Source organism: Syngnathoides biaculeatus, chromosome 10, assembly GCF_019802595.1.
Source record: "Syngnathoides biaculeatus isolate LvHL_M chromosome 10, ASM1980259v1, whole genome shotgun sequence".
NCBI lineage: Eukaryota > Metazoa > Chordata > Actinopteri > Syngnathiformes > Syngnathidae > Syngnathoides > Syngnathoides biaculeatus.
This window is the reverse complement of record NC_084649.1, coordinates 13,410,605-13,437,526: the sequence shown is the minus strand read 5'-3', so window position 1 is coordinate 13,437,526 and position 26,922 is coordinate 13,410,605. Positions and strand designations below refer to the sequence as shown.

Sequence of the window (26,922 nt, the reverse complement as noted above, 5' to 3'; positions counted from 1 at the left end):
TTGCTTCAAATGAATCATACCTGATGAAGCACTCAGCTTTTTTTTCCACATTTACGTGCTTTGCTGTCAGACATTGAAAAAAAAACAGGCTCACTGTTGTTTTCCACGGAACGAAACAATCCATCTAAACAATCCGGCAATGTGCTGCAGGGGCTGTTCTTCTTTTCATCGTAAATAAGGCAGCGTTGAGCTGAAGCTTCCAGATGTGCTCTCTTGTTACACAAGGAACACCTCGTGTCGCCATGTGGCCCAAAGCAGGTCACTGGAACATGCTGGAGGAGGGGTGGGACAAGGGGGTGGGGGGGGGGGGGGGGGCGCGCATGAAAATCTACAGAGACGCGTGTGCACCTATCAGCAGGCTGGCAAAGTGCCTTTGCTTTCTGTGGATCGTGTGCAGCAAATGCAACGCAAGCGCTGACACAGACGCACACACGGAAGGCCTTGCAGGACTGGAAACGGCACATGGTAACTCGACCCTGGGTCCTTTTGGGCCCGTGGTTGGGATGGGTCACATGATAGCACCCTGGAGAAGCTCAGCTGTTTGCCACTCTAATTCTGTCTCACGCAGCTGAGCTCCGGCCCGCTGCTCCACTGAACTGTCCCGGTCATTAAAGAGGACGCGAGTATGCACGAGTGAGAAGGGAAGGGGCTTCAACACGACACACAAATCTTATTTAAACTGGACTGCCTGAATACAAACGTCACGCCCAGCGGCTCAGTTGTTGCACATGGTCGGTTCACGCAAAGGGTGACATGGGCAACGGCAAAAGAAAAGAGGGGAGCAAACAGGAAAAGGATATCTGATAAAAGGAGAGGAAATATAATGGAAATGCACCACTGTGTCACTGCAGAGAAATGATAAGGCTTTTCTTCATCATGTTAGTATTCTGAACACCTTAGAATGCTTGAAATCATGATTAAATATATACACTGGATACTGTATATGCATAATGGGGGTGGAATAGTATCCGTTGCCCCACAGTCCAGTCGGTAAATTGTTTTTGGGCCATGGATTCGTACCTGTTTTGAGCAAAATGAGAAAGGCTTTTTTACCGTTGCCAAAATGAACACTGCGTTGCATTTGTCATCAAAAACTGCATTTTTGTAGCGTACCGAATAATCTGATTCATTTCCAGAGATGGGTGGTGAGTTTGGGACTCCAGATCTTCAGTGACCTAATCCTTTTAATAACATCATCACAGCGCAAAAATAATCACCTTAAACGCCACGCATGGATAACTATGTGTGGTGTTGTCCCTATTTCAGATTCAATGCCATTGTTACTAAAGCAAGAAACCGTTATATTTATCTTCCATATCCTCCTGTAGTGTACATACTATACTATAACACTTCACAATCAAGATTAGTCATACAATGACAAAAATAATAAAATTACAAACAAAATACATCATACTGACTGGAAATGTTGGCGGGGATGGTGCAGAAATTCTTTTTCTTCTATTAGTTTGTTTGATAACTCCTATATGTTGATTTGCAACTGCAAAAGGATGAAAAAAAATGCTGGTTGACCCAGCCCCTAAAAGTCAGGTTGAAAAAAAAAAAAAGTAGCCTTGAAAGTGAATTTTTAATCATGCCCAAAATCTGACTGGTGAGACCATTTCAACGGTTGTCTGGGTGTTGGACTTGGTTGACGCCAGCACTTGGGGTACTGAAGGCCTTGAGCAGATGACATTCACACGGCAACACGCAGAAGCTGAACTCTGATTGGACAAAACAAAATAAATACATCTACAGATACAGCACTGTACACGACTATAAGATGACCAAAGCATCTAAGACATTGTTGCAAATGAGTAACATACTTTTTTTCCCCATATATATACTTGATTTGGCGGCGCGGTACATCAGCTAGAAAGCGTTGTCCTCACAATTCTGAGGTCCCGTGTTCGATCCCGGCCTTGCCTGAGTGGAGTTTGCATGTTCTCCCCGTGCCTGCGCGGGTTTTCTCCGGGCACTCTGGTTTCCTCCCACATCCCAAAAACACGCAACATTAATTGGACACCCTAAATTGCCCCAAGGTGTAATTGTGAGTGTGTCAGTTTGTCTCGATGTACCCTGAAATTGGCTGGCAACCAGTTCAGGGTGTGCACTGCCTCCTGCCTGTTGACAGCTGGGATAGGCTCCAGCACTCCCTGCGACACTTGTGAGGATAAGCGGCTCAGAAAAGGGATGGAGGGATATACTTTATTTTTGAAAAAAGGAAAATAACCACAAGAGCCGCATACCCACACACAGATGCACAGCAGCACGTGAGTCGAATAAGGCCCGCGTCGTTCTTGTGCACGTTCCCCGCCATCAAGTGCAGAATGTCAATTAGCTGGACTAACTTGCAGAGTCCTCTACGTCTCCTCGAGGTTTAATGGCACCGCTCTGTCTCAATGATCTCCAATTATAGACGACAGCAATCTCACACAGGCGGCTTTATGTGCAAAAGGCTTGTGCTGAGGAGGGAAAGCAGGGCAAAAGGAAGTTTGGGATGAATGTTTCATCTACAAAACAGCCTTGTTCTTGCAAGCGTGCACTTCCATTTCAAACACACGCACACACACGTGCAAACACAAACACAAAACAGCGCTGCCATGCTCCATGTTAAGAGTGGCTTATTGTTCTCAGATACAGAGGACACAATATCCCAGCCTGGTAATAGAGGTTAGATTAATTGCTGACAAATCTGGATTCAGCAGTTCCTTTTTGCCCTGCATGACAGATTTATGACAGAGATTGATGGAGGGGGTGGGCCAGCCAGGAGCCGCCTCTGTTCACTGAGAAAAGGCCACCGCAACTCAGCGGCTGCAACAACGAACCAGACCCAAATGAGATTTATTTGCTTGTCTTGGAGCTCGATATTAAGTTCTGTTCTCGGTGCTTTGTGACATCACAAGAAGAAGCCGTCGTCAATATTGCATGTTTCAAGAGAAGACAATGTATGCAATTAAATTATATCATCGATTATCATCTATTTTTAACATAAAAGGTAGAGATTGGAAGCATTCAAGGGGAAAACATATTTTAGGAACTATTTGAAAGTTACGAGAATGAAATAGCCTCAAATCACAATGGGTTGTTTTCACGTGATGTCACCCGTTGTGAATCCTCAGACGGCGGCCATTTTTTTTTTAACCCTGAGCTCCCTTACTCATACATACACAAGGTGGATGACATTATGTTTCTAACTGCATTTATTGAAGACGTGACCGACAGCACATCAAGCCCAGACTGACTACGAGGCTACCTGGCATACACACATCACGGGACTCAGGACTGCATCACAAAGGCGCAGTCTTGTGGCCTTGATCCTCTACTCTATGTGACAGACGAGGAGCAGTGGGATCAACACTTGTCTGCTCAAGACACTTTGGAAATGTTTAGTTCAGTTGTATTTTTTGTACTTGGGTTGTTGCAGCTAACGAAAATTGCTGCAGTGTGTGCTGAGGACTGTAACATCCGTCCACCACTCCTCAATGATATAAAAGCATATTCCACCACCTTGCGTTTTCTATGTTAGCATACAGGTAAGTGTCCATATTAAAAATTATGTATGGGCACTTACCAGTATGCTAACACGGAATGGAATATTATTATTATTATTTTTTTTTTAATATCGAGGCAAACTCCATTTATTTTCTTTCAAAAAGTAAAACCTGTATGTTAGTTCACAACAAGCAAAGCAAAATGTTTATTATTTGTTTAAAATTTCATGACAATGGCAGAAAGACCAAAGAATAAACAAATCCAGTATTTCACAAAATTCTCAAATCTTTCAAGTGACTAACGAAAAAAGGATGTTAACTGTAACGTTGGCCTTCTGAAAAGAGTATCGATTAAGCTTGTTAGCTTACCTCGGTGAGCCGGGCAGCGTGATAGCAGCGTCGGGCACTCGTCCACAAAGCCAAGTCTCCGTGAAGCAAAGAGCCGCAGAATGTCCTTAGTCTTTCGTCGGAAGCGTTAGACAATATCCTCACGTTCGCAGCCGGAGTTGTATCTCGGGTCACGAGCCTCTTCGCCGCGAGGCCTTGAAGAACGCGCCGACTAGCAAGTCTGGAAAAAGCTTCAGCGAATTGACGAGATTTGTCGAAAAAAAGTCACAAGAAGGCTCTCTGTTGTTTAACAACTCCTTTCTTGTGTACTTGAGTCCCGTAACAGTAACGGAGAGCATTCCAGAGTCTACAACACTGGTACGCGTTAGGTAGGGCGATTAAATGGCGGCATGCAGTGGTGTATGAGTAATTCAGCAAAAAATGTGACGTCAGTAAAAAACAACCCATTACGTTGACATTAAAGAGAAATACTACAAAATTGTTTAGGAGGGCTTCAGGTTGGTTTTGGAGGGGTTAACACACTTAACTGATCACATACAAGCAATTTTTTTGGGGGGGGTTAACAACATTTTATGGGGGCTCCAGCCCCGCCCCAAAAAAAACACCTAGCGACGCCACTGGCTGATAGTCAGCTGGGATTGTCTCCAGTTGAACTCCTGAACCTGATGAGAATAAGCGAGATACTGTAGAAAATGGATGGATGGAGGGATTTTGAAGCAGACGGTTAAAGGCTGAAGGCAAGGGACGTGCGGCAAAGGGAGTGTCAGTCACGTCACTTTGTTGGTCTCTGTTTAAACTCAAGAGGTGAAAAGGCATCTAAAACGTCCAGGCACCCCACTCCTCCCTCGTGATGTCACGGCCAACCTCGAACCTGATTGGGCGAGGCCAAGGCCCGCCAGCTGTTTGCAATCATCAGTGGGGATCACATGACACCCTCGGGCTCAGCGTGCACATTTAGATATACATAAAGGGTGCTGTGCATCTTTAACCCGGTAGCCCTTCCTTCCCACAGGCTATTTCTTTGCAACCAGGATCACCTCCAGATGTGCACTCGAGGGTCCAGTGCGGGGGAGGGGGGCACCAGAAGGAGGGAGGGGGGAAGCAGATGGATGGAGAGATCCTGCCAGGGCAGACAAGAAATAGACAAGATTGGATTGATGGGAACGCATGTTGTGGAATGGATTGTCTGCCCCCTAGTGGTCCAAAAAATCAAAACTCCATCCATCCATCTTCTTCAACGGTGCTTGGGTCAAGGGTGTCCTGCCAGTCACAGAGTATGCACTGGACCCGTCAATTGTGTACCAAAACTAAACACTATCTATCTATCTATCTATCTATCTATCTATCTATCTATCTATCTATCTATCTATCTATCTATCTATCTATCTATCTATCTATCTATCTATCTATCTATCTATCTATCTATCTATCTATCTATCTATCTCACACTTCTGAACTGCGGCGTCAAACTAATTTTTGTCACGGGCCACATTGTAGTTACGGTTTCCCTCAGAGGTCCGTTACGACTGTGAAACCATAAACATCTTTAATCCCCTCATCATATTTATACATGAAATTTGAAATTTTAGTACAGATTTTAGCAAGAATCACGGAAGTTAGCACACATGATTTGCCATCGTGGGCCACATAAATTTATGTGGCGGGTCAGAGCTGGCCCCCGGGCCTTGAGTTTGACACCTGTGCTGTAAAAAAAAATCTGTATTGACACATAAATCGGAACATTGTTTGAGGCGTCACAGTTTATTTTTCTTCTGACATAATCCCCAAAACGACATTACAGATACGTACATATAAAACATGTACAATTGAGTTTGAGACATTCTTTTTTTTTTTTAAAAGTGTTTTTAAGCAGAGCGAGCTCTGACTCTTTATGGCTCTGTGTCAACTTCAGTACAGTCGGCCCCTCTCCCCAAAAACCTAACTCGACCTTCCCTTGACCTTAAAGCTGGGTCACATGTTAATCCGGGGGGGGGGTCACAGTGCACAGTTTCACGACACTCACTATACATGATCCCGAGCAGGTCCTGTGCTCTACTGGAAAACTTTGTGTGTACGCAGGAAAAAAAAGAACACTCCGGTTAATCGTCACATGGTTGTGTGATGTTGTAAAAACAATCAATAATGGTACATACAGCAGGTGGTGGTTGTTCTACCAGTGTATACTCCGACATTTGACAACATTCTGCTGCGTATCAGCCATACATTCACACATAGATGATGTTGTCAAATCAAGACACATGAGTAAAAGAAATATACATCACAATAGTTTGGCTTGGTGTATGATAGTTTCTAAAATATTTAGATCTATACAAATATATTTTGTCATTCAATTTCAACTCGCTCGTGGCTCGGTATATGTACTGTACCTTAGTGTGATTATATCATGCCATCGATCAGCCTAAATATTGGTCCTCATATACATACAGAGTATTAACATTCATATGTTTTACATATATATTTGAAGGTACAGGACACGAGTAGACAAAAATATCATACAGACCAAGAAGGTGTTATAATATGACAACATGATACAGTGAAAGATTAATGTGCCTATGCACTGGAATTAATTATACAGCGCAAAAGACTACAAAACAATCGTGTTTCCTACTTACTGGCAAATAAATGGCAGATTCTAAGATACATAACTTATACCACTTTCACATTACTCTTCTAGTTTCATAAACTCAAGGTCATTTAGAGGCAAAGAAATGCCTGTTGTCAGCTTTTCTATTAAGCCGCCAACCTTCTTACACTATATACAGAAAGTCAAAAATAAAACAGGTTGGAATATCACAAGCGAAAATAAACGATTGTTGTACTCATTACAATATTTTCTTTAATAGATCTGTTGAAACCAAAACAAACTTCATGAATATACTTATCTACAATTAGTGCTACTACAAATGTAGTCTGAGTGTGGATCGAGTAGGAACTGATCCTTAGATGAAGATCTGTATGTGGCTGATAGATGAAAATGTGCCACTGTCCAAATGTGATGTTATTTCAGTGTATTTATTTATCAGCAAGGTTTACAATACACAAAGGATCCCTGATTAACGAAAATGTATTAGTAACTAAGATCCTTAAAGTTCAATTGAAATAGACTTTGGGTATATTATTGCTTAAATAATGTTCGAAAATGACGGCTCTATAACCCAAAGCCTCCAACTCATCGACCACCCAAAGTGCCTTGCAGGAGTTTTAACAACTTTGTCTGAGGTAAAGAAATAAGAAACTATACTTTTGGCTGTTTCCACTTATATACGTAGATCCTCTCATATTTACATTTATATTTAAAAGCTTATTTCATACGGTGGCTATTGTGCCGCAAATACACTTCATACCCATATGCTTTATAGCACGAATGACGCAAGAGGAAAAACACACAAGCACATAAAATCAAACGCTGCAAGACTAAAAATAATACCAAAATTGCAGAAAAAAAAATACAGAAGAAATGTCATGTCATTATCAAAGCCGCTTATCCTCACAAGGGTTGCGGGAAAGCTGGAGCCTATCCCAGCTAGCTTCGGGCGAAAGGCGGACAACACCCTGAACTGGTCGCCAGTCAGTCACAGAGCAGATACCGACAACCATCACTGAGTGGGAATCGATCCCACGCACCCCGCAAACTCCGCCAGGCTGCTCCAGGATGGAAAAGACCTGTGAGACAGGTACTGTATGTACTGTACAGGTACATACGACACCCCCCTTAGGAGCTCTGCGACGCTGGTGAAGCTAAACCAAGGAGGTCAAAGTGTTCACCTCATTCCATGTGTGGGGATGGAGGGAAAACCAAAAGTCTTGGGATGCCGGTGAGAGGGTCCGAGCGCTCCCCCGTGCTGAAAAGTCTCCTTGTGATGAATGCGCATGTATTACTAACAGGGGAACTCTGGGTACGAAGGTGACCTTACTGGGAAATCCCCTGGTCACATAGTTCCCCTTCTTCGACATTGAGGGAGCTAACATACGTGATAACCTAACCTTAACCCTAAACTTAAAACAAAAGTTGATGAAAAGATATACACATATTGTATGTTCGCTGTGGTGTTCGTCTTTCTGAGACATCCATAGCGAACATGAACACTCGGCGACAAGTTGTCGAATGGCACATGTTGAAGCGTGGATGGAGATGTTTCAGACTGGCCAGAAAACAAGATATACGCGCATGCGCGTTAATCACAAGGAGACTTTTCAGCACCGGGAGCGCTCAGACCGTCACACCGCCACATTGTGCTGCACACGGTTGAATGCCGTACAATTACCGCCAGGGAACAGGAAGTCCATTTCATATCTCCATTTTTTGGGTGTATTGTTAACATCCGCATTGATATTGACAAAACAGCAACCCACGTGAAAATCAGTTCCAGAATGAGCAGGTTCCGACTAACTTTAGTCCATGCGTTGCTACGGGAATGAAGACCGCACCACCTCCTCAACATGGCCACCCCATTCCGTTAGCCAGCTGGCTATCTAGTGTCCATGAATGGCACCCTCTGTGGAGCGTGAATGTCTTGCAGTTGATTTGGGATTTGCGTTTTTTTTTTTGGTAATTGGAGCATTTTTATCTTGCAGCATTTTTCTTATGGTTTGATTTCATGTGCTTGTGTGCTTTTTGTGTTTTGTTATTCCTGAATTTGCAACATATTGGCCGTCAGCCACTGTAATACAACATAAAACCGACACGAGGTCATTAAGTAAGTAGCGCTGTGCACTGAATTCAGGGAATGAAATGCACATACAGTGCGTGATTAATTAAATTGACCAGTGGTTTGGGCCACCGAGGGTTAAGATGCACAGTAATGATGCTTTTATTTTTTACAATTTTTAGTCAAACAATAAATCTTAACTGGAATCCTCTGACCCTCACAGCTTTGAAATTACAGAATGGCAAAATACATCATTTCATTTTGTTGCGCGTGGCCGTGTCGCATGATCGGACTCCGGCTGGACTGATGTACGCTCTTTGAGAATCCATTCATACACGAGACAACGTGCGAATGTATTGCTGTGCTCAATGTTTGTCAAAATTTAATTCATTTCAGTTGTGTATACTTAAATCTTCTGTTTTTTGACCCAACTTTTTCTCCCAAACTGCATTCGACCCTTCAACGACGACAACGCGCGTGATTAAAAAGTTCAATTGAAAAGCGAACCGTTTGGATACAAACACACTTTGTATTTACATTTTACAAATGACATAAAAGGTACATCAAAATAAAATTGAATAATATTGACACGAGATTCAAATTAATATTTGAATGCATAAAGTGAAGTGCTAAATCGTTTAGTGCAGTTTATATTGGTCATTGTTTGTGGTTTTCCTCACTGTTCATTTGCCAGGTTAGCAGGATCAGGCTAAAACTACCGATCTCCCTGAAACTGAGTTAGATGTGACACAAGGGCCAAGAAAGACCCACTTATATTTTATAGCCACGTAAAAGTGCAGACAAATGACGAAATGGCCCTCCCGCTTTAAAAAAAAAAACCTTTGTTTTTTCAATTGTCAATCAATAAATCATGAATCCGAATGACAAAATCCGGGCTCCGCAATGGAATTGTTTGATCCTGGTGCACGTCTGCCCTCTACTGAATCCTCTCATTGTTTCGCTCTCCCCATTGAAGGAGATTCAACCTTACACTAATCAACTTGAACCTGTCATACCTCATTTCAAAGAGAAGTGATTTGAATCAATACGGCTCAGGTTTATGGAAATCCAGTTATAAAGTTGTGCAATTGAGGATTCCCATTGACTTTCATGTTAATGGTTAGTGGGAAGCCTCGGTCCCACTCGGAACCTTCTCGCGAACACGTTCCTGTACAACTATGGTAATCCTATCCGCACGGCTGAATTTGAACGTGTGCGTGTGGGTCAGTGTGTGTGTGCACATGTTGCTGGCCTGCAGTCCAAAGCGTTTTGTGGAGCTGGTTGCAATTACAGAAACGTTTCCCAAATCCCTCAGATGGCGCGAAGGACCCAAACAGCCAAATCACATCCTGGGGTCCAGGTGGACAGTTTTCTGGCACAGTTGCCTGCACTGTAAGCAATTTTTTACTCGTCAATGAAAGCCATCTCTTCAATCCTGCAAAAGTAAACAAAGCAAGTTTAGAGAGCAGTGCGGCCATCTTGCCCGAGGAGCTGCCAAGACAACACGGACAGAGACGAGGAACAGAGTGAGTGCATTTCCACACAGGGTCAAGCCTTGCCTTCTTAGCAGACACAGGACGAGAGTCCTTTTGATTGGAGCTGAGAGATTTCCACACGGTGGTTTTAGACATTTCGTCAGATATATTAATATCAGAAGGGTCACACCTGGGGAGCCGGGAGGGGAGAAGGAGAGAAGATGAAGCTCAAAGTTGATGTCGGGAGCAGGCGTGGCAAGTGTTGCAGCGTGAGTGCAAACAGGGTGCAACACAAAACGTACAGGAAATATATTTACAGGAAAGGAAAGGCAAGTCACAGAAACACACGAGAGACATGTACACTTGTTGCGTTCCCCACAAGAAAGCAATCAGAGGTAAAATGTCTCAAAAACATATTTGCTGGCTGCCAGTTGCAAATAAAAAAAATAAATGTTGCTATGGCCTGATACTGGAAAGCTATTTAGTCTTTACCGTGGCAAAAGCTATCGCTGCTTAATAACAAAATCCAATTGGAGACAAAGTATATAACACACATGGAGTGGAGTAATTTTCAAACTTTATTTTCCATTCTTCTTATAATATATAATTTTTACACTGTGACAAGATATAGTCACCTATATTTTTTTTTTCTTCTCATTTTTGCCTGCTGTGGGTCTCGGAACCCGCAGACCCAACAAAACGATACAAAAGACGAAGAGTCCCACTAAGAAATGTAATGATTCTTGAGAGGAATGCTCATATTTGTTTGGCAAAGTTTTAAGCCGGATGCCCTTCCTAATGCAACGCTCTGCATTCCTCCGCGCTTGGGATTGCAGCGCACTACAGATTGCACCGGTTTGTGCCCCCACAGAGCTGCATTGTAATAATGATAGTAATGACTATATATGCTTTAAATAATAAATTCTGATCCCATGCAAATGCAGGAACCAATATTTTTTGTGTGGCTGTGAGGTCCCGGGTCGGCATTCACCTGGGATCGTGGGCTTTTGCAGTATGCGCAGTTTGACTGCTCTCCAGGGGAATGTGCACAATTGGAACGTCTTCAGCGTTTGTAGTGAGCATGACTTGCGACTCCTGCAAAAAAACAAGAACACGTATTTGCGTGTACATTTTTTTTTCTGCCGGATTTTATTTCAGCATTTCAACTACCTCCTCAATCTTTTTGGAAGCATCATCAAGATTTTTTTTCTTCCATTCCGGCATCAGATCATCGAGGTAGCTGAGCTCCCGATTGGAGAAACACAAGTCCAAAAGTTTGCGGATGAATACCAGCGCCAGCACCTGCAGACACGGAGGAGGGCAAAAAAAAAACAACAACATGCAGTTGAAGTAGAAAACACTGATAAATAAGGGATTATTTCTTCAATCCAACACGTTCAGATCACCATCATGGGGAAGACGATGGCAGCGGGGGACGTCTTGATGACCCAGAGAAGCACGAGGCAGGTCAGTTGGGTGAGCGTGAACAGGTGAACCTTCCGGAGCGGCACGTGACGCAGATAGATGAAGTCCGGCTGGTGCTTGGCCGGCATCGCGAACAACTTCAGACGGTCAAAGAACTGCGGCCAAGCAATCAAGATTCGTGTGCATGTATGTACTGTATAAATAACTGGATTGAAGTCGAGATGTAAAGTACAAGATGTACAGTGGAACAGTTGTCTCCAAGCCCCTACTAGTGGTAGGCAAAGGAATCACTGAATGAAAAGGTCAAACTGGTTAGAATTTTGCATTCAAATTTCGTTTATGAATCCGGTGCACTGCATTTTATAAACAAAGTTCAGGTGTATTTAAATTAAGAATTGAACACATTTGTGTTACATCTTTTAGAAATATCTGTTTTTAGACTTTATTTTGGGATAAACATTTGTATTTTTTATGTGCTATACCTTTTTATTGAATTATTATCAAGTACTGCGTAGTTAATTTCCAATATTTAAGCACAGAATTAAAAAGTACAACTGGTTATAATGTTACAGTGGCTTACAAGAATGTTTTTTGTGTGTGTGGAGTGGGAATGATACCTCTGCCTTGCTTTTTATGAAGATTTGCGCCAATTACATAACTGTAGCCATTACAGTAGTATTTGGAGAGCTTAATAATTGTGGCAGTACTTGGTGCAAAAGGTTTGCAGTAGCACATGGGTTTTAGTGTATATTTTGCCCCTTTGGTTAAGATGAATATGAGTTTCTATATCCACTGTTTCAACTAATAAACTGTTTTACTAAAATGTTGACATTTTCAAGACATCACAGTGGAATAGTGTTAAGCACGTAACCCTCATGAGATGTTGTCGGTTAAAATCTCGACATTGGCCATTCTATGTGGAGTTAGGTTATGTGTCGTTTTATATATATATATATATATATATATATGGGGTGGGGGTGGAGGGTAGAAGCAGGCTGGCATCTTCCCACAAGCTAAAATCATGCGAGGTCCATTGAATACAATTCTCCACACGATGTTAATGTGAGTGTGATTTGTCAATATGTGGCCTGTGATTGAGTGGTGACCGGGCGACTAGTCTTTGTGAAGGCCATATTTTGTATATAACTCTTGTATATGATCCAAGTTAGACTGTTTAATTGCACCTAATGAGGTGTGTGCTGAGTGCAGAGGTCACATAGTACAGTACCTGGATGCCCTTTAAGGATGAAGCTCCCATGTAGAGGAAGACACCATATAGCACTGGCATTGGAATGAACTGAATACAAAAAGACACTTATGAAATCTATGTAAAGTGATGCTCTGGACTCAACCGGATGTGACATCAGAGGGGGGCAGCACTCACCTGAAGGGCCCCCGTCATGAATACAGAGCATCCCATGAGCAAGAAGATGACCAGGCCGGTGAGCCTCTGCTCTCTGATGCCCAGAAAGCGAGGCTGCTCTCCTGGAGCTGAACTCTCGGACTCCAGCTTCAAACTGTTCACGTGAGTGATGGACAAGACGGTTGCGGCCACGAACCACGGCAAACCCATGATGGAGCACACGGCCAGCATCAAGCCCACCATCAGGAGATCCAAGTGGTACCCGCAACCTTTCTGTGAAACAAATGTGGTGCAGAGTACATTTGTGACCCTGGCAAATTCAAATGAAGTTTCCTGCCTGGCCCGGCGCCGCAGAATGGGGGCAGAGGAAAATTTGGCTGTACGGTACTGCTGCTCACTAAATATTTGATAATAATAGTTTTCTGCCTACAAATAATTGACTGAGCCACCTCTAAAAATGTCAGGGAGCGAATACTGTCCAGACTGTGTGACGTACTGTCAGGTGTAACTGCCTGGACTCCGTTTTCCTGCCTACTGTTGTTTCTCATCTTCACAGTGACTATGGGTTTGTGGGTCAACGATAAACCTGATCAAAACAAAGTTTGAGCGAGTTCAAGTACCAGCAGTTTGTGCTCTTTCCGGTTGATGATGACGGCGGTTATCTGTTGGTCCATGAAGATGAGGATGGTGCAGAGCAGAGCCGGGATAGAGGCCGCCAGGACCGTCCACCAGGGGTTGCGCCCTATTGGGTTGATCAACCACCCTCTGTCATCTCTGGTGGGCTAATGGTGGAAACAATTGCCAAAGGGGCACTGTAGAATCTGAGCCCATCTTGCAGAAATGTGTGCGTTCACCCAACTGACCTGGAATTTGCTGGGCACTTTTAACTTCTGGGAGGGTACTCCTATGAGGTAGTCGAGCAATACCATGAGGACAATGGTGAGGAAGACGGCAAAGTCACTGATCATGGACCGCACCTGATTATACGAGGACAGACTAGTCAAAGAAATGCTGAAACGAATGTGCTCCTGTACCTAAGTCTGATAAGGATTGTCATCATATTATGTCATAAACACAATTCCCACTTACACTATCCAAACAATTTCACGTTTTTCATAACCACACAACTATTGTATATTAACACTACCATTTAAAAGTGTGGGGGTCACCTAGAAATGTCCTTTTTTTTTTGTTTTTTTTACAATGTCAATCTGGTATGTCTGATTAAATTGTGATCTTGATTTTTTTTTTAAAAAAAAGAGCTATCCATCTTCTCTTTAAAAGGACATGTTTAACTCACAGCATACTCGTGAAAATCTGTATATGTTATAGTAACAATAAATAAAGTTTGAAATGATTGCTCGGTTTAGGGTAAGGAGGAGAAGAAATTTCAATATCAGTGGAGATATTCTGCCAAAATGAAAAAGAAAATAAATATGAGGTTGACTCACTTCATTTACTGTGCTTTATCTGATGGAAGGTTTTCCATCAGTGTGTGTGTGTGTGTGAGTGTGTGTGTGTGAGTACCGCCTCATCGCCCTTTTGTTGACTACCTTGGTGGGGAAGTAACGACTCGTTTTGAACTGTTTGAGGAACGCTGACATGAAGAAAGTGGAAAAGAACAAGATGACGGACCAGAAGAGGACATCTGGGGTGTAGGGGCCATGATGGCCGCACGACGTCCCAACAAAGTGACCGTGGAGACTCACACATTCCTGTCGGGAGAGCACAAGTTGGTCTCAGACGACTTGAACGAAGACTCTTACAAGTACATTGAACAGCAGGCCAAGTGAGTGAATGAGTGACAGAAGGAGCACAACTAGGTGGAAAAAACCCATTGGCCATTCACAAGACAACCCATCGTCGTGCTCAGTGAAGAAAAGCTAATCGATGAAATGTCCTTATCAGTGTTTACCTCCAGAGAGGTTAGCCGCTCGAGCGACGAGGAAGCGGTTCAGTTGCTTGTTAACAAATGCAAACATGCAAGAGCAAACGCATTTTGTGTTTGGCGTGTATATCGTGACATCATTCGGTTACCTTGACAGTGAGATTGGCCCAAGGAACAGAAGCAGCTGTGATGTTTCTCTCGCTCCACAGCGCTAAAGTTTTATTGCTCGGACTGTCAGGCTCTGTACACCGGCAGCTAAAGTCAGAGGGGGCACAGTAACGATCAGACAAGGAGAACCTGCCCAAAAAATAATCACGTACAGTCGAACTTGAAACGTTGAATACGAGCTGAACCACGATCTTTTGATCTCTTTGGATTTTTAACAGAATTTTTTTTTTACCCCAAAAAGCAGACAATGGAAATCGAAAGCACATTATTGACATTATGAAAGCTTGATTAACTCTAGATTATTAAAAAGCAAAACACATTCTTTGTTATACACTGATTTGAACAGTGAGGTATGCCGATGCCTTGTGTGATGTCACATTTGAATACTGCTAAACACCAAAGTTTTGTATCAAGATACACTGTCTGCCTTCTATGCAGTTTTACATATCAGGCGTACTTTATTAAAGTCATCAGGTTCTTCCTACGGCCTAATAGAGGGTCTCTCAAACGTTTTGGGGCCGTGGACCTCTTTGCCTTGATCAGACTACAGGATTTTACCTCCGATATTCGTCAATGAACGTTTTCTGAGAACCAGCATACAATTTTTCTCATTTTGTTCTCTTTTCCCCCTCACAATGAACTGGCGCAATCCATTGTTGTGCTTGTTGCCATGGTAACAAGTCTATCCAGTCGCATTGAGCGGTGACACCTCAGCCTTCCCGATACCGTCTGATTACAGCAGGTTAAAGCCCAGATAGGATATCGTCGTCTTGTCGTCTGATCCAGGCATTACGGAGGAGAAATTATTCAAACACCCATTTGTAACACTAAATGTTAAAAGCATTATATTTTCGTTTAAAGCTAAAAATGAATGACTTGTATAATAGAGAGGAACTTTATTAAATGGAATAAAGCCAATAGTTTCGCTTCTGCAAACAACATAACTGCAAACAGAAAGAAGCTAGTTTACAAAAGCGCTGTCAGTGTTGCCAACTTAGTGTTTTGGTTTCTATATTTTGTGACTTTTCCAAGGCCTCTAGAGAATATTTTTTTAAAAAATGCCACAAGTGACTTCAAGCTAAAAAATAGATAAGATGAGCGGAATGATTTCCATATGCAGTAATCCCTCTCAACTTTGTGGATCACCTATTGTGGATTTAGTGCATCGCAGATTTCAAGACGCCCCATAAAAGATGGATTGGTACGTAATAATGCGTCATCAAAAAAAAAAAAAAAAAAAAAACGCCATACGTTAGGAAAGTACTGTAGGGTATAATGCGGCATCCCCAGCAAGACATCAAGGATCTATAAGGCAAAAAAACAAAACAAAGAAACAACCCCCCCCACCACCATTTAACCGTACTTAGCAGTTTTTCACTTTTTGCGAATAAACCACGAAAAATGAGGGATTACTGTACAGTACATGACACAATCCTATCCCAACTTTTAATAACCCCAAAGCTAAGGTAGGGAAACTCAATTATTTTAGTAACTTCGTTTTATTAGAATGCTGCTCTCCATATGAAGCTAAGCACTTTTTAAAAAAGTACACGAGATAATTTACAGCAAATCATTTGGCGGACCTTCAAGCTCGAGTTTGCGGACCCATGGGGCCCTTACCATTCCGAACTGCTTGCACAGGAAATTTAAAACTACTTACACAGGGATTAACACAGGGAGCCTCAACCCGGTGCGGGTAATTAAGTAATTTTGATTAACTCATAATTATGTAGGATCACATCTGATGATCTAGAACCTTTTGAAATTTGTCAACAAGCACAAACGCAGGATGACGTTAAATTATGTTTAAAAAGATGTTGAAGGACACAAGAGTAAATGCTACAGCAGACCAACGTCACAGAATCCTTTTCTAAAAGAAGGCGGTAAGATTTAGCAAGGTTTTGCACAAACTCTACTCAACTATATTTAGCGAAGAGGACCTTTTGAGGGATTGTGCTTACAGAACATCCATCCGTTCATTTTCTGTACTATTTAACGAGTGAGCGGATAAAATTTGAGGTGACTTTGGGCAAGTGGCCAGATTAGCCGGGTACATTTAGACAAACGATCATTCACACTGAAACCAGTGTGCCAGGGCAGTTTCTGTTTTTCAGTCTTCATTTCATTTGGGATGAAACCTGAGTGCACCAAGATCTCAGGCTAATCACTCAACATCTGTGCTGCCACGACGCTTAATTGTGGTTAATGTTTGGTACAATTACCTACTTAGTTCTCCTCAATCCATGTTGAGGACTGCACTGAATATGGCTGTTAGCAATTCTGAAAATTCTGGCAACTGAAAGAGATCCACAAAGTGTATTCCTCACTATGCCAGCGTCAGCTTGTCCAGATCGCTATGTGCGTTGAAGGGGTAGATTTCTCCCAGGTGGCAGAGCTTCTCCAAGGCCTCGTAGATGAAGATGATGCAGATGAGGGCGGCGAAGGCCTCCTCTGTGAAGCGAGTAATGTAACACACCAGAGAGCTGGCGTCTGTGGCAACGAGCAACAGACACAAAAGTGCCGTCCACAGGCCAATGCAGGCCCTTAGAGACAAGTAGGAGAGGTGGTAGTCCCTAAAGAGTCAAATGAACATTATGTAAACACGTTGCAGACACAGCTATTGAAGATGTGTCCGAAAGATAGACTTATTTAATGCATACTTGCAGAACTTGAAGAGGATTTTCTCAAAGACCAACACAGGACCTGTGCTGCCCAGAATGGTGAGAGGCTGGCCAGCAAACAGTGAGTAAGCCACTCCAGTCATGGATGCACCAAGTAGGGACTCGATGGCGCTCTGGAATACAAATTACATCTTGCTCACAGTTAGGAAGAATATCATTTCTTTCCCACTCTTTTTCTCACGCACACCGGTTAGAACACAGGTGCTAAACACTAGCCCCGGGGGCCAAATGCGGCCCCCCAAGTCATTCTATGTGACACGTGAAAGCAAATGAAGCGCAACTTCCAGTATCCTTGTTAAAATTATAATATCCCTCTGAGAGTAACAGTAACTACAATATGGCACCCCACTTTAGGATTATGTGTTTCTTTTCAGACTTCCATGTCCGTGTTTATTCTTACAATGCGTCCCTCGGTCGCCTCTCCAAGAAGCCCCCCAAAGGTGATGACGGGGGACATGCAGGCACAGTAGAGGAAGAGAAATGAGGCCACACACTGCAGGCTCAGACCATCCTTATAATCACTCAGATAGAAGGGAGCCTTCCTTTTCATGTCCATAATCAGACCGCCAAACAACCTGGCCACAACACAAAGGGAACAAAGTGCACAGAGAGAATGTTATGCCTGCCTGCCTGATGCATATTTTGTTTGATTATGCTTTTGAATACTCTGGGACATGAGAGGGTTTGACATTTTGAAGATTACGCTTCTGCAAAACATCCATATCGCCATGTTGAAAGATATTGTATGGACAAAACTAATGGGTTGTCTGGTCATTTTTACAAAGGCAGGATGAGAAAGTAGAGCACATATTATTGTAGGTCTTCTCTTTTGGTTGCACTCTTCTAGAAAAACTTTTAGCAAAATTCTGGCCTGTCTCTGTGGGAATCATTCGGTTTTAATTCATCTCAAAGACGTGAGCCAACAATGCCTTTTGTGTTGTGTAGTGTGTCAAAGCCATGACACAGAACCTGAAACAGGAAGACAACCTCGAACCAAATCTTTCATGCAGCATAAAAATGATGGAAGAAAAGATATGTAGAAAACATTTGCAGCCCATTCCCAATTATTATGCAAATGGTATATTTTTTCTGATTCTCCTAAATGGCTGCAAGCAGACTTTTGCAAACGTCACATTATAATTTCAACCTTTTTTTTTTAAAAAAAAGAACCCTCCCAATTACAAGGTTATTTTTTAATAAAAAAATAAGGGGTACTGTTTCTATATTATCATGCACAACAGAGTTTCAGAGCAATTTATAGGCTGTAAAGAATTGAAAGTGGTCATCCTTTACATCAGTGGTTGCTTGTGAAAAACATGGTGTGGCTCCCATCCTCCCCCAAACTCATAAATGTGTCGAGAAACTTTGAAAAAAAAAAACTACCAGGGTGGGAGGCAGTTCAGCAACTCTGTGAGACTTTGATTTCAGTAAACATGACCTCTTAACGCTGCAAATTCAACAAATGACTACCTTCAGTTATTTACAACTTCTAAAATGTAATTTGGATCTGTGTATTTTAGGTTTCTAATTATAATTTATAATTAGGAGCCTTGTTTAAAACATTCCAATTATATTCTAACACTTGATACCTGTGTCATTTGCATGTACCACTCGGGGAAAAAAAAACATTTGGAGAAAAATTTGGAACGCAGTCGAGCGTAGCTGATACATGGATTCACCTTCCAGTTCTTTGCAGCTCCGGTCCATGGTGCTCCGCGTGGAGCTCTTCCTCTACTTGGTAGGCGGTGCCATTAGGAACACCAGGCATCTTCCTCTTCTCCTTCGATTTCAACCGACAAAATTAATGTGAGCTATCTTCAGTATATTGCTTTTCTATTGCGCAAATCAAAGCAAGAAAAAAAAAACTGTATGTACCTGAGATGGAACATTTTTGGGTGGCTCAATGCGGATAGAAGGGTCCCATTCTCCTGGGGGCAGGACAGTCACCTGGTCCAGGAACTCGTCTATACCGGCCAGTAGGTCACTTCTGTCCTTTGCCTTGTAGGCTACACCGTGGAAGATCTGGACCACAGAGTTGTAAAGACAAGACACATAACGGTCTGCTTTTGCTAGATTGTAATTTTTTTGTTTGTTTTACAGATGGGTTCTAAATTTAGGTGATGATCCATATAAAGAGCTGAACACGGTAATATATTTCCGCTATTGAAATTTGCAGTTCATTTGCATTGAGGTCAATTGATTGGTCAACTGGTCAATGAGCCGCTAGACCCAGAGAGTCAGGAACTTTGACAACCAGGTTTTGTTTTGGACACTATCCTTACCTCATCCGTCATAATGGTTGCCATAGAGCGCCCGATCTCATGGTATTGCTGAGCTTTTCCATCTGGGCCCAGGAGAATGAAGAGGAACCTAAAACGACAAGTCAGACGGCATTTAGTATACGTTGTCCTCGCTACCGAATGTACTTTACACAAGTGAAGTGTTGTTCAAGTGACTGTAGGGAGGTATTTGCTCTCTACCTGGTAGGTATGGGGACCTCAGTGAGGCCAGTGAGCAGCACAGCGGGGGAGAGACGTACAAAGGCCACGATGGGCCTCTCCAGGAAGTCCAGCTCACCGACCAGCACATTGGAGGCCTCTGCTCCCTCTGGGATTTTCTTCATGAAGTGAAGGTCCACCTAAACATCAGTTGAGGGGAAATCCCTTCATCATCGTAGTATAATGCATTGTACTTTGTCCTATCTGTCTTTCTTCATTAATGTAAAATACTTCTTGGGTACAGATGGCCACACTTCTCAAACAAACAAATTAAATTATACATTATTATTAATGATACAAAGACAGATTATGTTCATATTTCCTCAAAATAACTATCTGCAATGATTAACAAGGTAGCAAACAAATTTTAATTTCTGCCCTTTTTCTACAGTTCAAAATGATCACTTCCAGAGTGTTTTTTGGAAATCACAAAAATTCTTGTGGTATCTAGTGGTCGTGGGCAAGATTTTTGGTGATCCCAGGAAAGTCTATCTCAGGTTTTCTCTTCTTTGCACCATTTTGGCATTAAGTGACTTTTTAAAATGATTTTTATTATTAATTTATTATTATATAATTACCTAGTATAGTTTAGCTTTCTGCAATTAGGAATTACAATTTCACCCGTGCAAGGTATATTACAAATCGACGGGCGACACTTAATCTGATGCTGTTACATCAAACCTGTGTTATACTGCCAAGTGGCTGCAGCAGGGATGTTTGTTGCACAGATTTTCGCCAGGCTGTCTGAGGCTGTCTAATTTTGGGTCATTTTTCTTGGACTTAAGTAAAAGACACACTCATATGTGAGAAATTACAGTGGGTGAATTGTTGACAGACTACTAAACAGCATGATCTTGAGATCAATAACTAATAATAAAATGTGGCCTTCATCGTATCCATTCAGATAACACTATGATGCGCAAAGGTTCTGGGCCACATCAAGAAAATACTGTAGGGATCTCTGTTTTGGTGGATGTTTGGACAATTGGAAATTGTTTCTCATGCTATTTTACCTTGCTGAGGTCCACTTGATGCCCGTCCTGTCCAGCGCCGTTTTTAGCTGGCTCTGCAGGGGTTGCAGGCTGGGGAGATGTGGCTGACCCAGCTGCGTGTGAGCAACAAGTAGAAGGGAAAAGGATTTTATTCTGTCTAGCATCTTTTTCATATGCTAACAGATGTCCTATAGTCTGATGCTTTTCGCATTTTGCCCCAAAATGCTTTGTGTCATTCCGGCTTCCTTCCGGAACTCGATTATTTCTGCACCTTAGGTTGGTTTTCTCTGTTTAGTTTTCTAGATCTGGAATCCAGAGCAATATGACCTAAACTTATCAAATTAGGTTTGTGCGCACAAAAATGCTCATCGTCAGCAGGCACTTGTCAGGTTGAATAAATTAAAAACCTGTCAGATGAGGCTCAGACTGTTTGCGAGTCCCCTCTGCGATGGAGCGTACGATGGGCATGAGGTTCTTCTTCTTCTCATTCTGGTGGTGGTGCCTCTTGAGCAAGGCCTCCCGCACTTTAACCCTCACACTGTCATCCAGCTCGTGAGAGGCCTCCTGATGGTCCAGGACCATGTCTGTGAATGTGTGAACGGCAAAATCTTGGATTAACATGAGCTACATTAAAGGTATTGTAACAACAATACGTGCAGTATTGCAGATGTGTCTTGGTGTTGAAGTACAACTGTAATACAAATTGCAGAATATTTGATGGTGTTCTCGTTTGACTGCTCAGGTGTGGTCATTGTACTGTATATCCTTACTTGGGAACAAAGTAATAAATCCTCCAAATCCTCCAACTAGGATTTATTTCTGTCAGTAAAGTGTCATATTTCCAAAGACATTGCTCAATCACGTTGACCTCACTGCCAAATCTTTCACTGTGCCCTTTCCGAGATGCTGAGTCATTACATAAAATAACCTTAATGAAACAAGACCGATGTACCTATATTCTATGCCTGTGGGCACCGTCCGGGCCCCAAGGACTTCATAATGGCTCATGGGCCTATCCTAAAATGGCTCAGCAGTGATGAGACATGGTAATTTTCCAGGAATGTTGTACAAGTGATCATGGAGTTATTTCAAAACCACTGGAAAATTTCGATCTGATGTATGGGGTCCCTAAGGGTTCAGTTCTTGCACTGCTTTTATTCAGCTTGCACTGAATATGCTACCATTGGGTCAAATTCTTTGGGACTTTAATGTTAACTATCAGGTCTATGCAGAAGTCACAATTATATCGGGCAGTGTCTCGGATGGATGCAGTTCAATAAAGGCCTTGTGTCACTATCTAAAACAAATGACTGGAGGAACCAAAATTTCCTTCGGTGAAATCTCAACTAGATCAAGGTAACTGTTTTTGGCAGTAAATTTCTGGAGCAGGATTGCTGTTAGGAAATATGTGGAGTGCCTCTGTTTAAGAAACATGAAAACTACATCTGAACCCTTGGCGTAATATTAGTTTCCAATCTGACTTTCAGCATTCATATGAAATGAATCACTAAAACAGCCTTCGACCAGCTGAGGAACATATGCAGAGTGAAAGGTTGCATTTTCCAAGCAGACGAGGAGAAGCTCATCCATGCTTTTATCACAAATGGACTTGACTATTGTCATAGTCTTCTGAGTGAACTCCCCCTTAAAGACGTTTACACACCTGCAGCTCCGGTTCTGTCCAGAACAAAGAGATCTTTGCATGTTACCCCAATTCTAAAGTCTCTACATCAGCTCCCAATCAGCTTCAGAAATGACTTTAGAGCTCTGCTCCTGGTTTATAAATCATTAAATGGTTTAGCTCCTGAATAAATTAAAGAAATGCTAATGGAACATAAACCCAGCATGGCTCAAGGTCAAACATAATTTGGATGTAATGCAGCGCATAAATTGAATGAGTTGCCAAGGGAGGCGTAGTCAGGCTCACGTCTCAACGGTTTTAAGTCCAAGTTAAAATCTTTCACTTTCTCATATTTATGAGTGGAAATATTTGTATTATTCAAATGATCTTTAATACACTGTACACTTTTAGTAAGTTTAGGAAGCTATCTTTTTTTCTTGTACTTTATTTTTGAATGCCTTTCACTTTCTTATGAAATGCTTTTTATTCTTGTAACGCACACTGAGTTCCCTGGTGATATGCAGTACATAACATGCAGTATAAATACATTTGCCTTGCTTAAGATGATCATCTTCACACAGACGCAATATCATTAATGGTTAATAGTAGCCCATACTGTAATCACAGTTCATTTGAACTAATTTGGCCTTTCAGAATTGTGTATCAAACTGGTAGCCTCACGCATTAATCAGTATTTAAGAAGTAGCTCAGAGTTTCAAAAAAGGTCGGTCACTACTACGCTGATCAATGTGTCTGCTTCTGCAGGTGCTTGTGGCAGGAGTCACATGGAGAATGTGTGTGTGTGTGTGTGTGTCCTTGAATCTTTCCGGACAACTTGAGGTGAATAGACAGTGGTCATTCAGTCACGAGCACTTAGTTAATGATAATATTTGTGCAGGCAGATAATCTCTAACTGCATTTATTATTCTCATGCCTTTAGATTTTAACACCATAAATGTGCATTATATATCCTTTAGACTATCATTGAACAATAATGTAGCATCGTAGATTAATTACTTCACAGGAAAGTCATTATGAATCGTTTCTCACCTTTTTTTGTGTTGACAATTTCTGTCTCCACTGTCTGGGCTATGTATTGATTTGTTTAACTTTAACCTATATATCTGGTGGGCTTCATTCCTCCAGACTGAGTGCAATTTCAAAATGGGGATTTTTCCAAGATAGTAACGATCACTTTTATCTGCCACTATCGTGGAGTCGGAGAGGTAATTAGGTATTATTGTGGTTGTCGTGGCTGTGGTATAGAAACAAATTGCAACTGCATGAGGTGTTAATCATATTTTGGTTACCTTATGTAGGTATACCAGTTGATATTCCAACATTATAAAAAAATAGCAATACAGTGTGATGGTTATCTATACCATTGCAGACTGTAACCACAAAAACGCCACAATCCTGCTGACTGGAGAAGAAACTTTCACAAATCTTAAATATAAATAAAAATAAACACAATAAACATTGGCTGTTTTTCCATTTGACTGCCTTGTATCGAGTAGACAAAGTTGCGTGGTGTCAGTCAGTGGTGGAAGGTCGTAGACTAGGTAAGTTAGGGTATCGGTTTCACTTTTTTCAGGTTTTATTGGCTAAAACATACTATAGCACATATTATCACATGTCATGGTACTGTTAATGTATTTCAAATATTCTGTCGCAACCTACTCTCATCTCAATAAAGAGCCTTATTTGTAACATTTTTTTGATTGCCATGTTACGCCACTTGCGAGACAATACGTCTCTGCACAGTAAATCAATACTGAGCATTATCTTTGGGAATATCCACTTAGTGGTCAGTGCAAGTAGGTGAAAGCAGCTGTCAGGTACAAAGGAAGGAATCCATTTTGGATGATTTTAAAAAGCGAGTCACCACATGATTGTGTATGGTGCACCTGCAATCTCCTCGATGCAGTCGGCGTGCATGTCGAGCAATACGCTGCCGTTGATGATGCAACTCCTCAACTCAAAGAGACTGTGGAGCGAGAGCGTAGCCACGTATGGCTTACTCCACCTCTCACCTCCATCCTCCACATCTTCCTCAAACTTTAGCCACCTGGGGGCACACCAAGATGACATCAGCGGTGGTAGTTAGGTAAAAAAAAAATACATATACATAACGTCTTGAACAAGAGGACTACCTGCGTACACTTTGACTACTGCTACTGAAATTAATCAACATATGACAGACAAGGGGGAAAATAGATGTCTACTCTAGACCTCTTAGTAGATGAATACTACACTGAGTCATGCTTGGATGCATAAAGCAAAAAAATATATATATATATATATATATTATATATATATATATATATATAAAGAGTGCAACCCCGTTTTGAATGTTCGTTTTTTCTTAGGGGATGATACATGCCCACGTACAGTAGTGCCAGTTTTTGGCCCAAGCACGTTAGTGGTGACCCATTTGAATTGATTTTATATTATTTAAAAAAATAAATTACACCAATTATAATTAACATTTAAAATTGATCATCTAAATGTAAATAAATGGAAAAATTTTTAAATGAAAGGAAATACATCACAATCCATGTTGGGGATGTTTGTTTCCGACACCCACATAGATTCTAGGCAGGATACGGCCCACTGCAACACGATTGGCGACTGTGTGGCGGGAATGGCAGGCTATGCAGATAAAATTAGATGAGCATCCTAAACATGTATCACATTTGTATGAAATAAAAACGTTTGTTGAGATTAGGTTTAGGGATAGGATTGGGTTGTAAGGTGGTTTAGGATAGGTTCAGGTTAGGAATAGGGTAGGTAAAGGTTAATGGGAAACTTATGAACACCCTCTGAATTTACAGGCACTTGACAGGAGATGAATCAAGATTAGCTGAAGTAAAACAGATTATATGTGGGTGAATGAGAGGGGTGGAGGGGGAAGAGTGAGGGTACAGGGAGAAGAGATAGCGAGGGTGGACGACTTCAAATATTTAGGGTCAACAATCCAGAGCAATGGTGAGTGTGGTAAGGAATTGAAGAATCGGGTCCAAGCAGGTTGGAACAGCTGGCGGAAGGTGTCTGGTGTGTTATGTGACAGAAGACTCTCTGCTAGGATGAAGGGCAAAGTTTATAAAACAGTGGCCAGGCCGCCCATGATGTACCCGATGAAGAAACACCAGGAAGCACAACTGGAGGTGGCAGAAATGAAGATGTTGAGGTTCTCGCTTGGAGTGATCAGGTTGGATAGGATTAGAAATGAGCTCATTAGAGGGACAGCCAAAGTTGGATGTTTTGGAGACAAGGTCCGAGAGAGCAGACTTCGATGGTTTGGACATGTCCAGAGGTGAGAGACTGAGTATATTGGTAGAATGGTGCTGACGATGGAGCTGCCAGGCAAACGAGCCAGAGGAAGACCAAAGAAAAGGTTGATGGATGTTGTGAGGGAGGACATGAGGACGGTGGGTGTTAGAGAAGAGGATGCACGAGACAGGCTTAGATGGAAAAAGATGACACGGGACAAGCTGAAAGGAAAAGAAGAAGAAGACTCTGAAGTCACATAGTTGGTGGAAGTGTACCTCTGGAAGCATTAGGGCGTGTTCTATGGTGATACTAGAGCCAATCATAGAGCAGCGACATGTGCCTCAGAGCCAGTAATATTGGAGCTGGCTGTGTCCTGTCTAGAAACTACCGGTAAGTGGGAATCCAAATAATTCATTTCTGACAGCAGTTGATGCCATTATCTCCTTTTGAAAATAAACTGCTAAAAATGTCAATCGGAGAACATAAAACAACTGTTTGAAATATGAAATTAGTATTTTGTATCTCCGTGCGAGGGAGCACTTAAGCTCTCCCCGGTCGAGAAATGATCGAGTAGCCTCTGTCTCTGCAGAGCTGCCAGAAGCTTTTATTAGCAGGTTGTGTTGCCAGAGGAAAATACTGACCTGGCGGTTTCTTTCCACTCAGCATCTTTGCCATCTTTCACACAGATCTCATCTAGCTCGGTGAACAACTCGTGAGCCACGTGCTCAGCGTCTTCCTCAGTTCCCAGAATGAACTGGACCCGCTGGGACGGCGTGTCTGATAAAGCCAAAACGAGAGTGACAATTTGCCATGAGATGAACTCACTTGGGACACGTTTACAGTATGTGTGAGTAAGTTTTGTGAATAAATCTTTCCGACTGCATCCTACTCTTTGTGGCTCTGATAACTATGAACAAGTGTAGTTGTGCACATAAGCATGCATGCAGACGAGTTCCTGCTAATTAGCAAACTTGTCAATCTTGGCCTAAGGGTGTGTGCATGTGCGTTGGTGTATGTACAACAGTATCG

The 26,922-nt window shown here is 42.1% G+C and overlaps 1 protein-coding gene and 1 long non-coding RNA gene across 3 annotated transcripts in view; both read right to left on the bottom strand.

Annotated features, from left to right (window-relative positions):
* Nucleotides 1-862: 862 nt before the first annotated feature.
* On the bottom strand, nt 863-4,643 carry LOC133507667 (uncharacterized). 2 transcript variants are annotated; one of them, XR_009796869.1, is made up of 5 exons: nt 3,861-4,643; nt 2,247-2,462; nt 2,076-2,161; nt 1,824-1,985; nt 863-1,721 (listed from the first exon to the last, which is right to left on the bottom strand). It is a non-coding gene; the product is annotated as an uncharacterized LOC133507667 (long non-coding RNA). The 2 variants fall into 2 exon arrangements; XR_009796868.1 differs by having other exon boundaries at nt 1,824-2,161.
* A 956-nt stretch (nt 4,644-5,599) lies between these two features.
* Nucleotides 5,600-26,922, bottom strand: part of slc4a8 (solute carrier family 4 member 8) — a 34,615-nt gene continuing 13,292 nt past the window's right edge. Inside the window, exons 4-24 of the mRNA XM_061833746.1 lie at nt 26,535-26,670; nt 24,528-24,688; nt 21,407-21,583; nt 21,021-21,112; nt 19,990-20,147; nt 19,792-19,879; nt 19,385-19,531; nt 19,189-19,289; nt 17,910-18,084; nt 17,489-17,622; nt 17,156-17,401; nt 14,810-14,915; nt 14,326-14,487; nt 13,636-13,749; nt 13,393-13,554; nt 12,794-13,045; nt 12,638-12,706; nt 11,391-11,564; nt 11,155-11,286; nt 10,976-11,079; nt 5,600-9,944 (exon numbers count right to left, since the gene is read on the bottom strand). Of these exons, the coding sequence (XP_061689730.1) occupies nt 9,914-9,944; nt 10,976-11,079; nt 11,155-11,286; nt 11,391-11,564; nt 12,638-12,706; nt 12,794-13,045; nt 13,393-13,554; nt 13,636-13,749; nt 14,326-14,487; nt 14,810-14,915; nt 17,156-17,401; nt 17,489-17,622; nt 17,910-18,084; nt 19,189-19,289; nt 19,385-19,531; nt 19,792-19,879; nt 19,990-20,147; nt 21,021-21,112; nt 21,407-21,583; nt 24,528-24,688; nt 26,535-26,670 (2,921 nt within the window). The 3' untranslated portion in view covers nt 5,600-9,913. The remainder of the gene's footprint in view (nt 9,945-10,975; nt 11,080-11,154; nt 11,287-11,390; nt 11,565-12,637; nt 12,707-12,793; nt 13,046-13,392; nt 13,555-13,635; nt 13,750-14,325; nt 14,488-14,809; nt 14,916-17,155; nt 17,402-17,488; nt 17,623-17,909; nt 18,085-19,188; nt 19,290-19,384; nt 19,532-19,791; nt 19,880-19,989; nt 20,148-21,020; nt 21,113-21,406; nt 21,584-24,527; nt 24,689-26,534; nt 26,671-26,922) is intronic.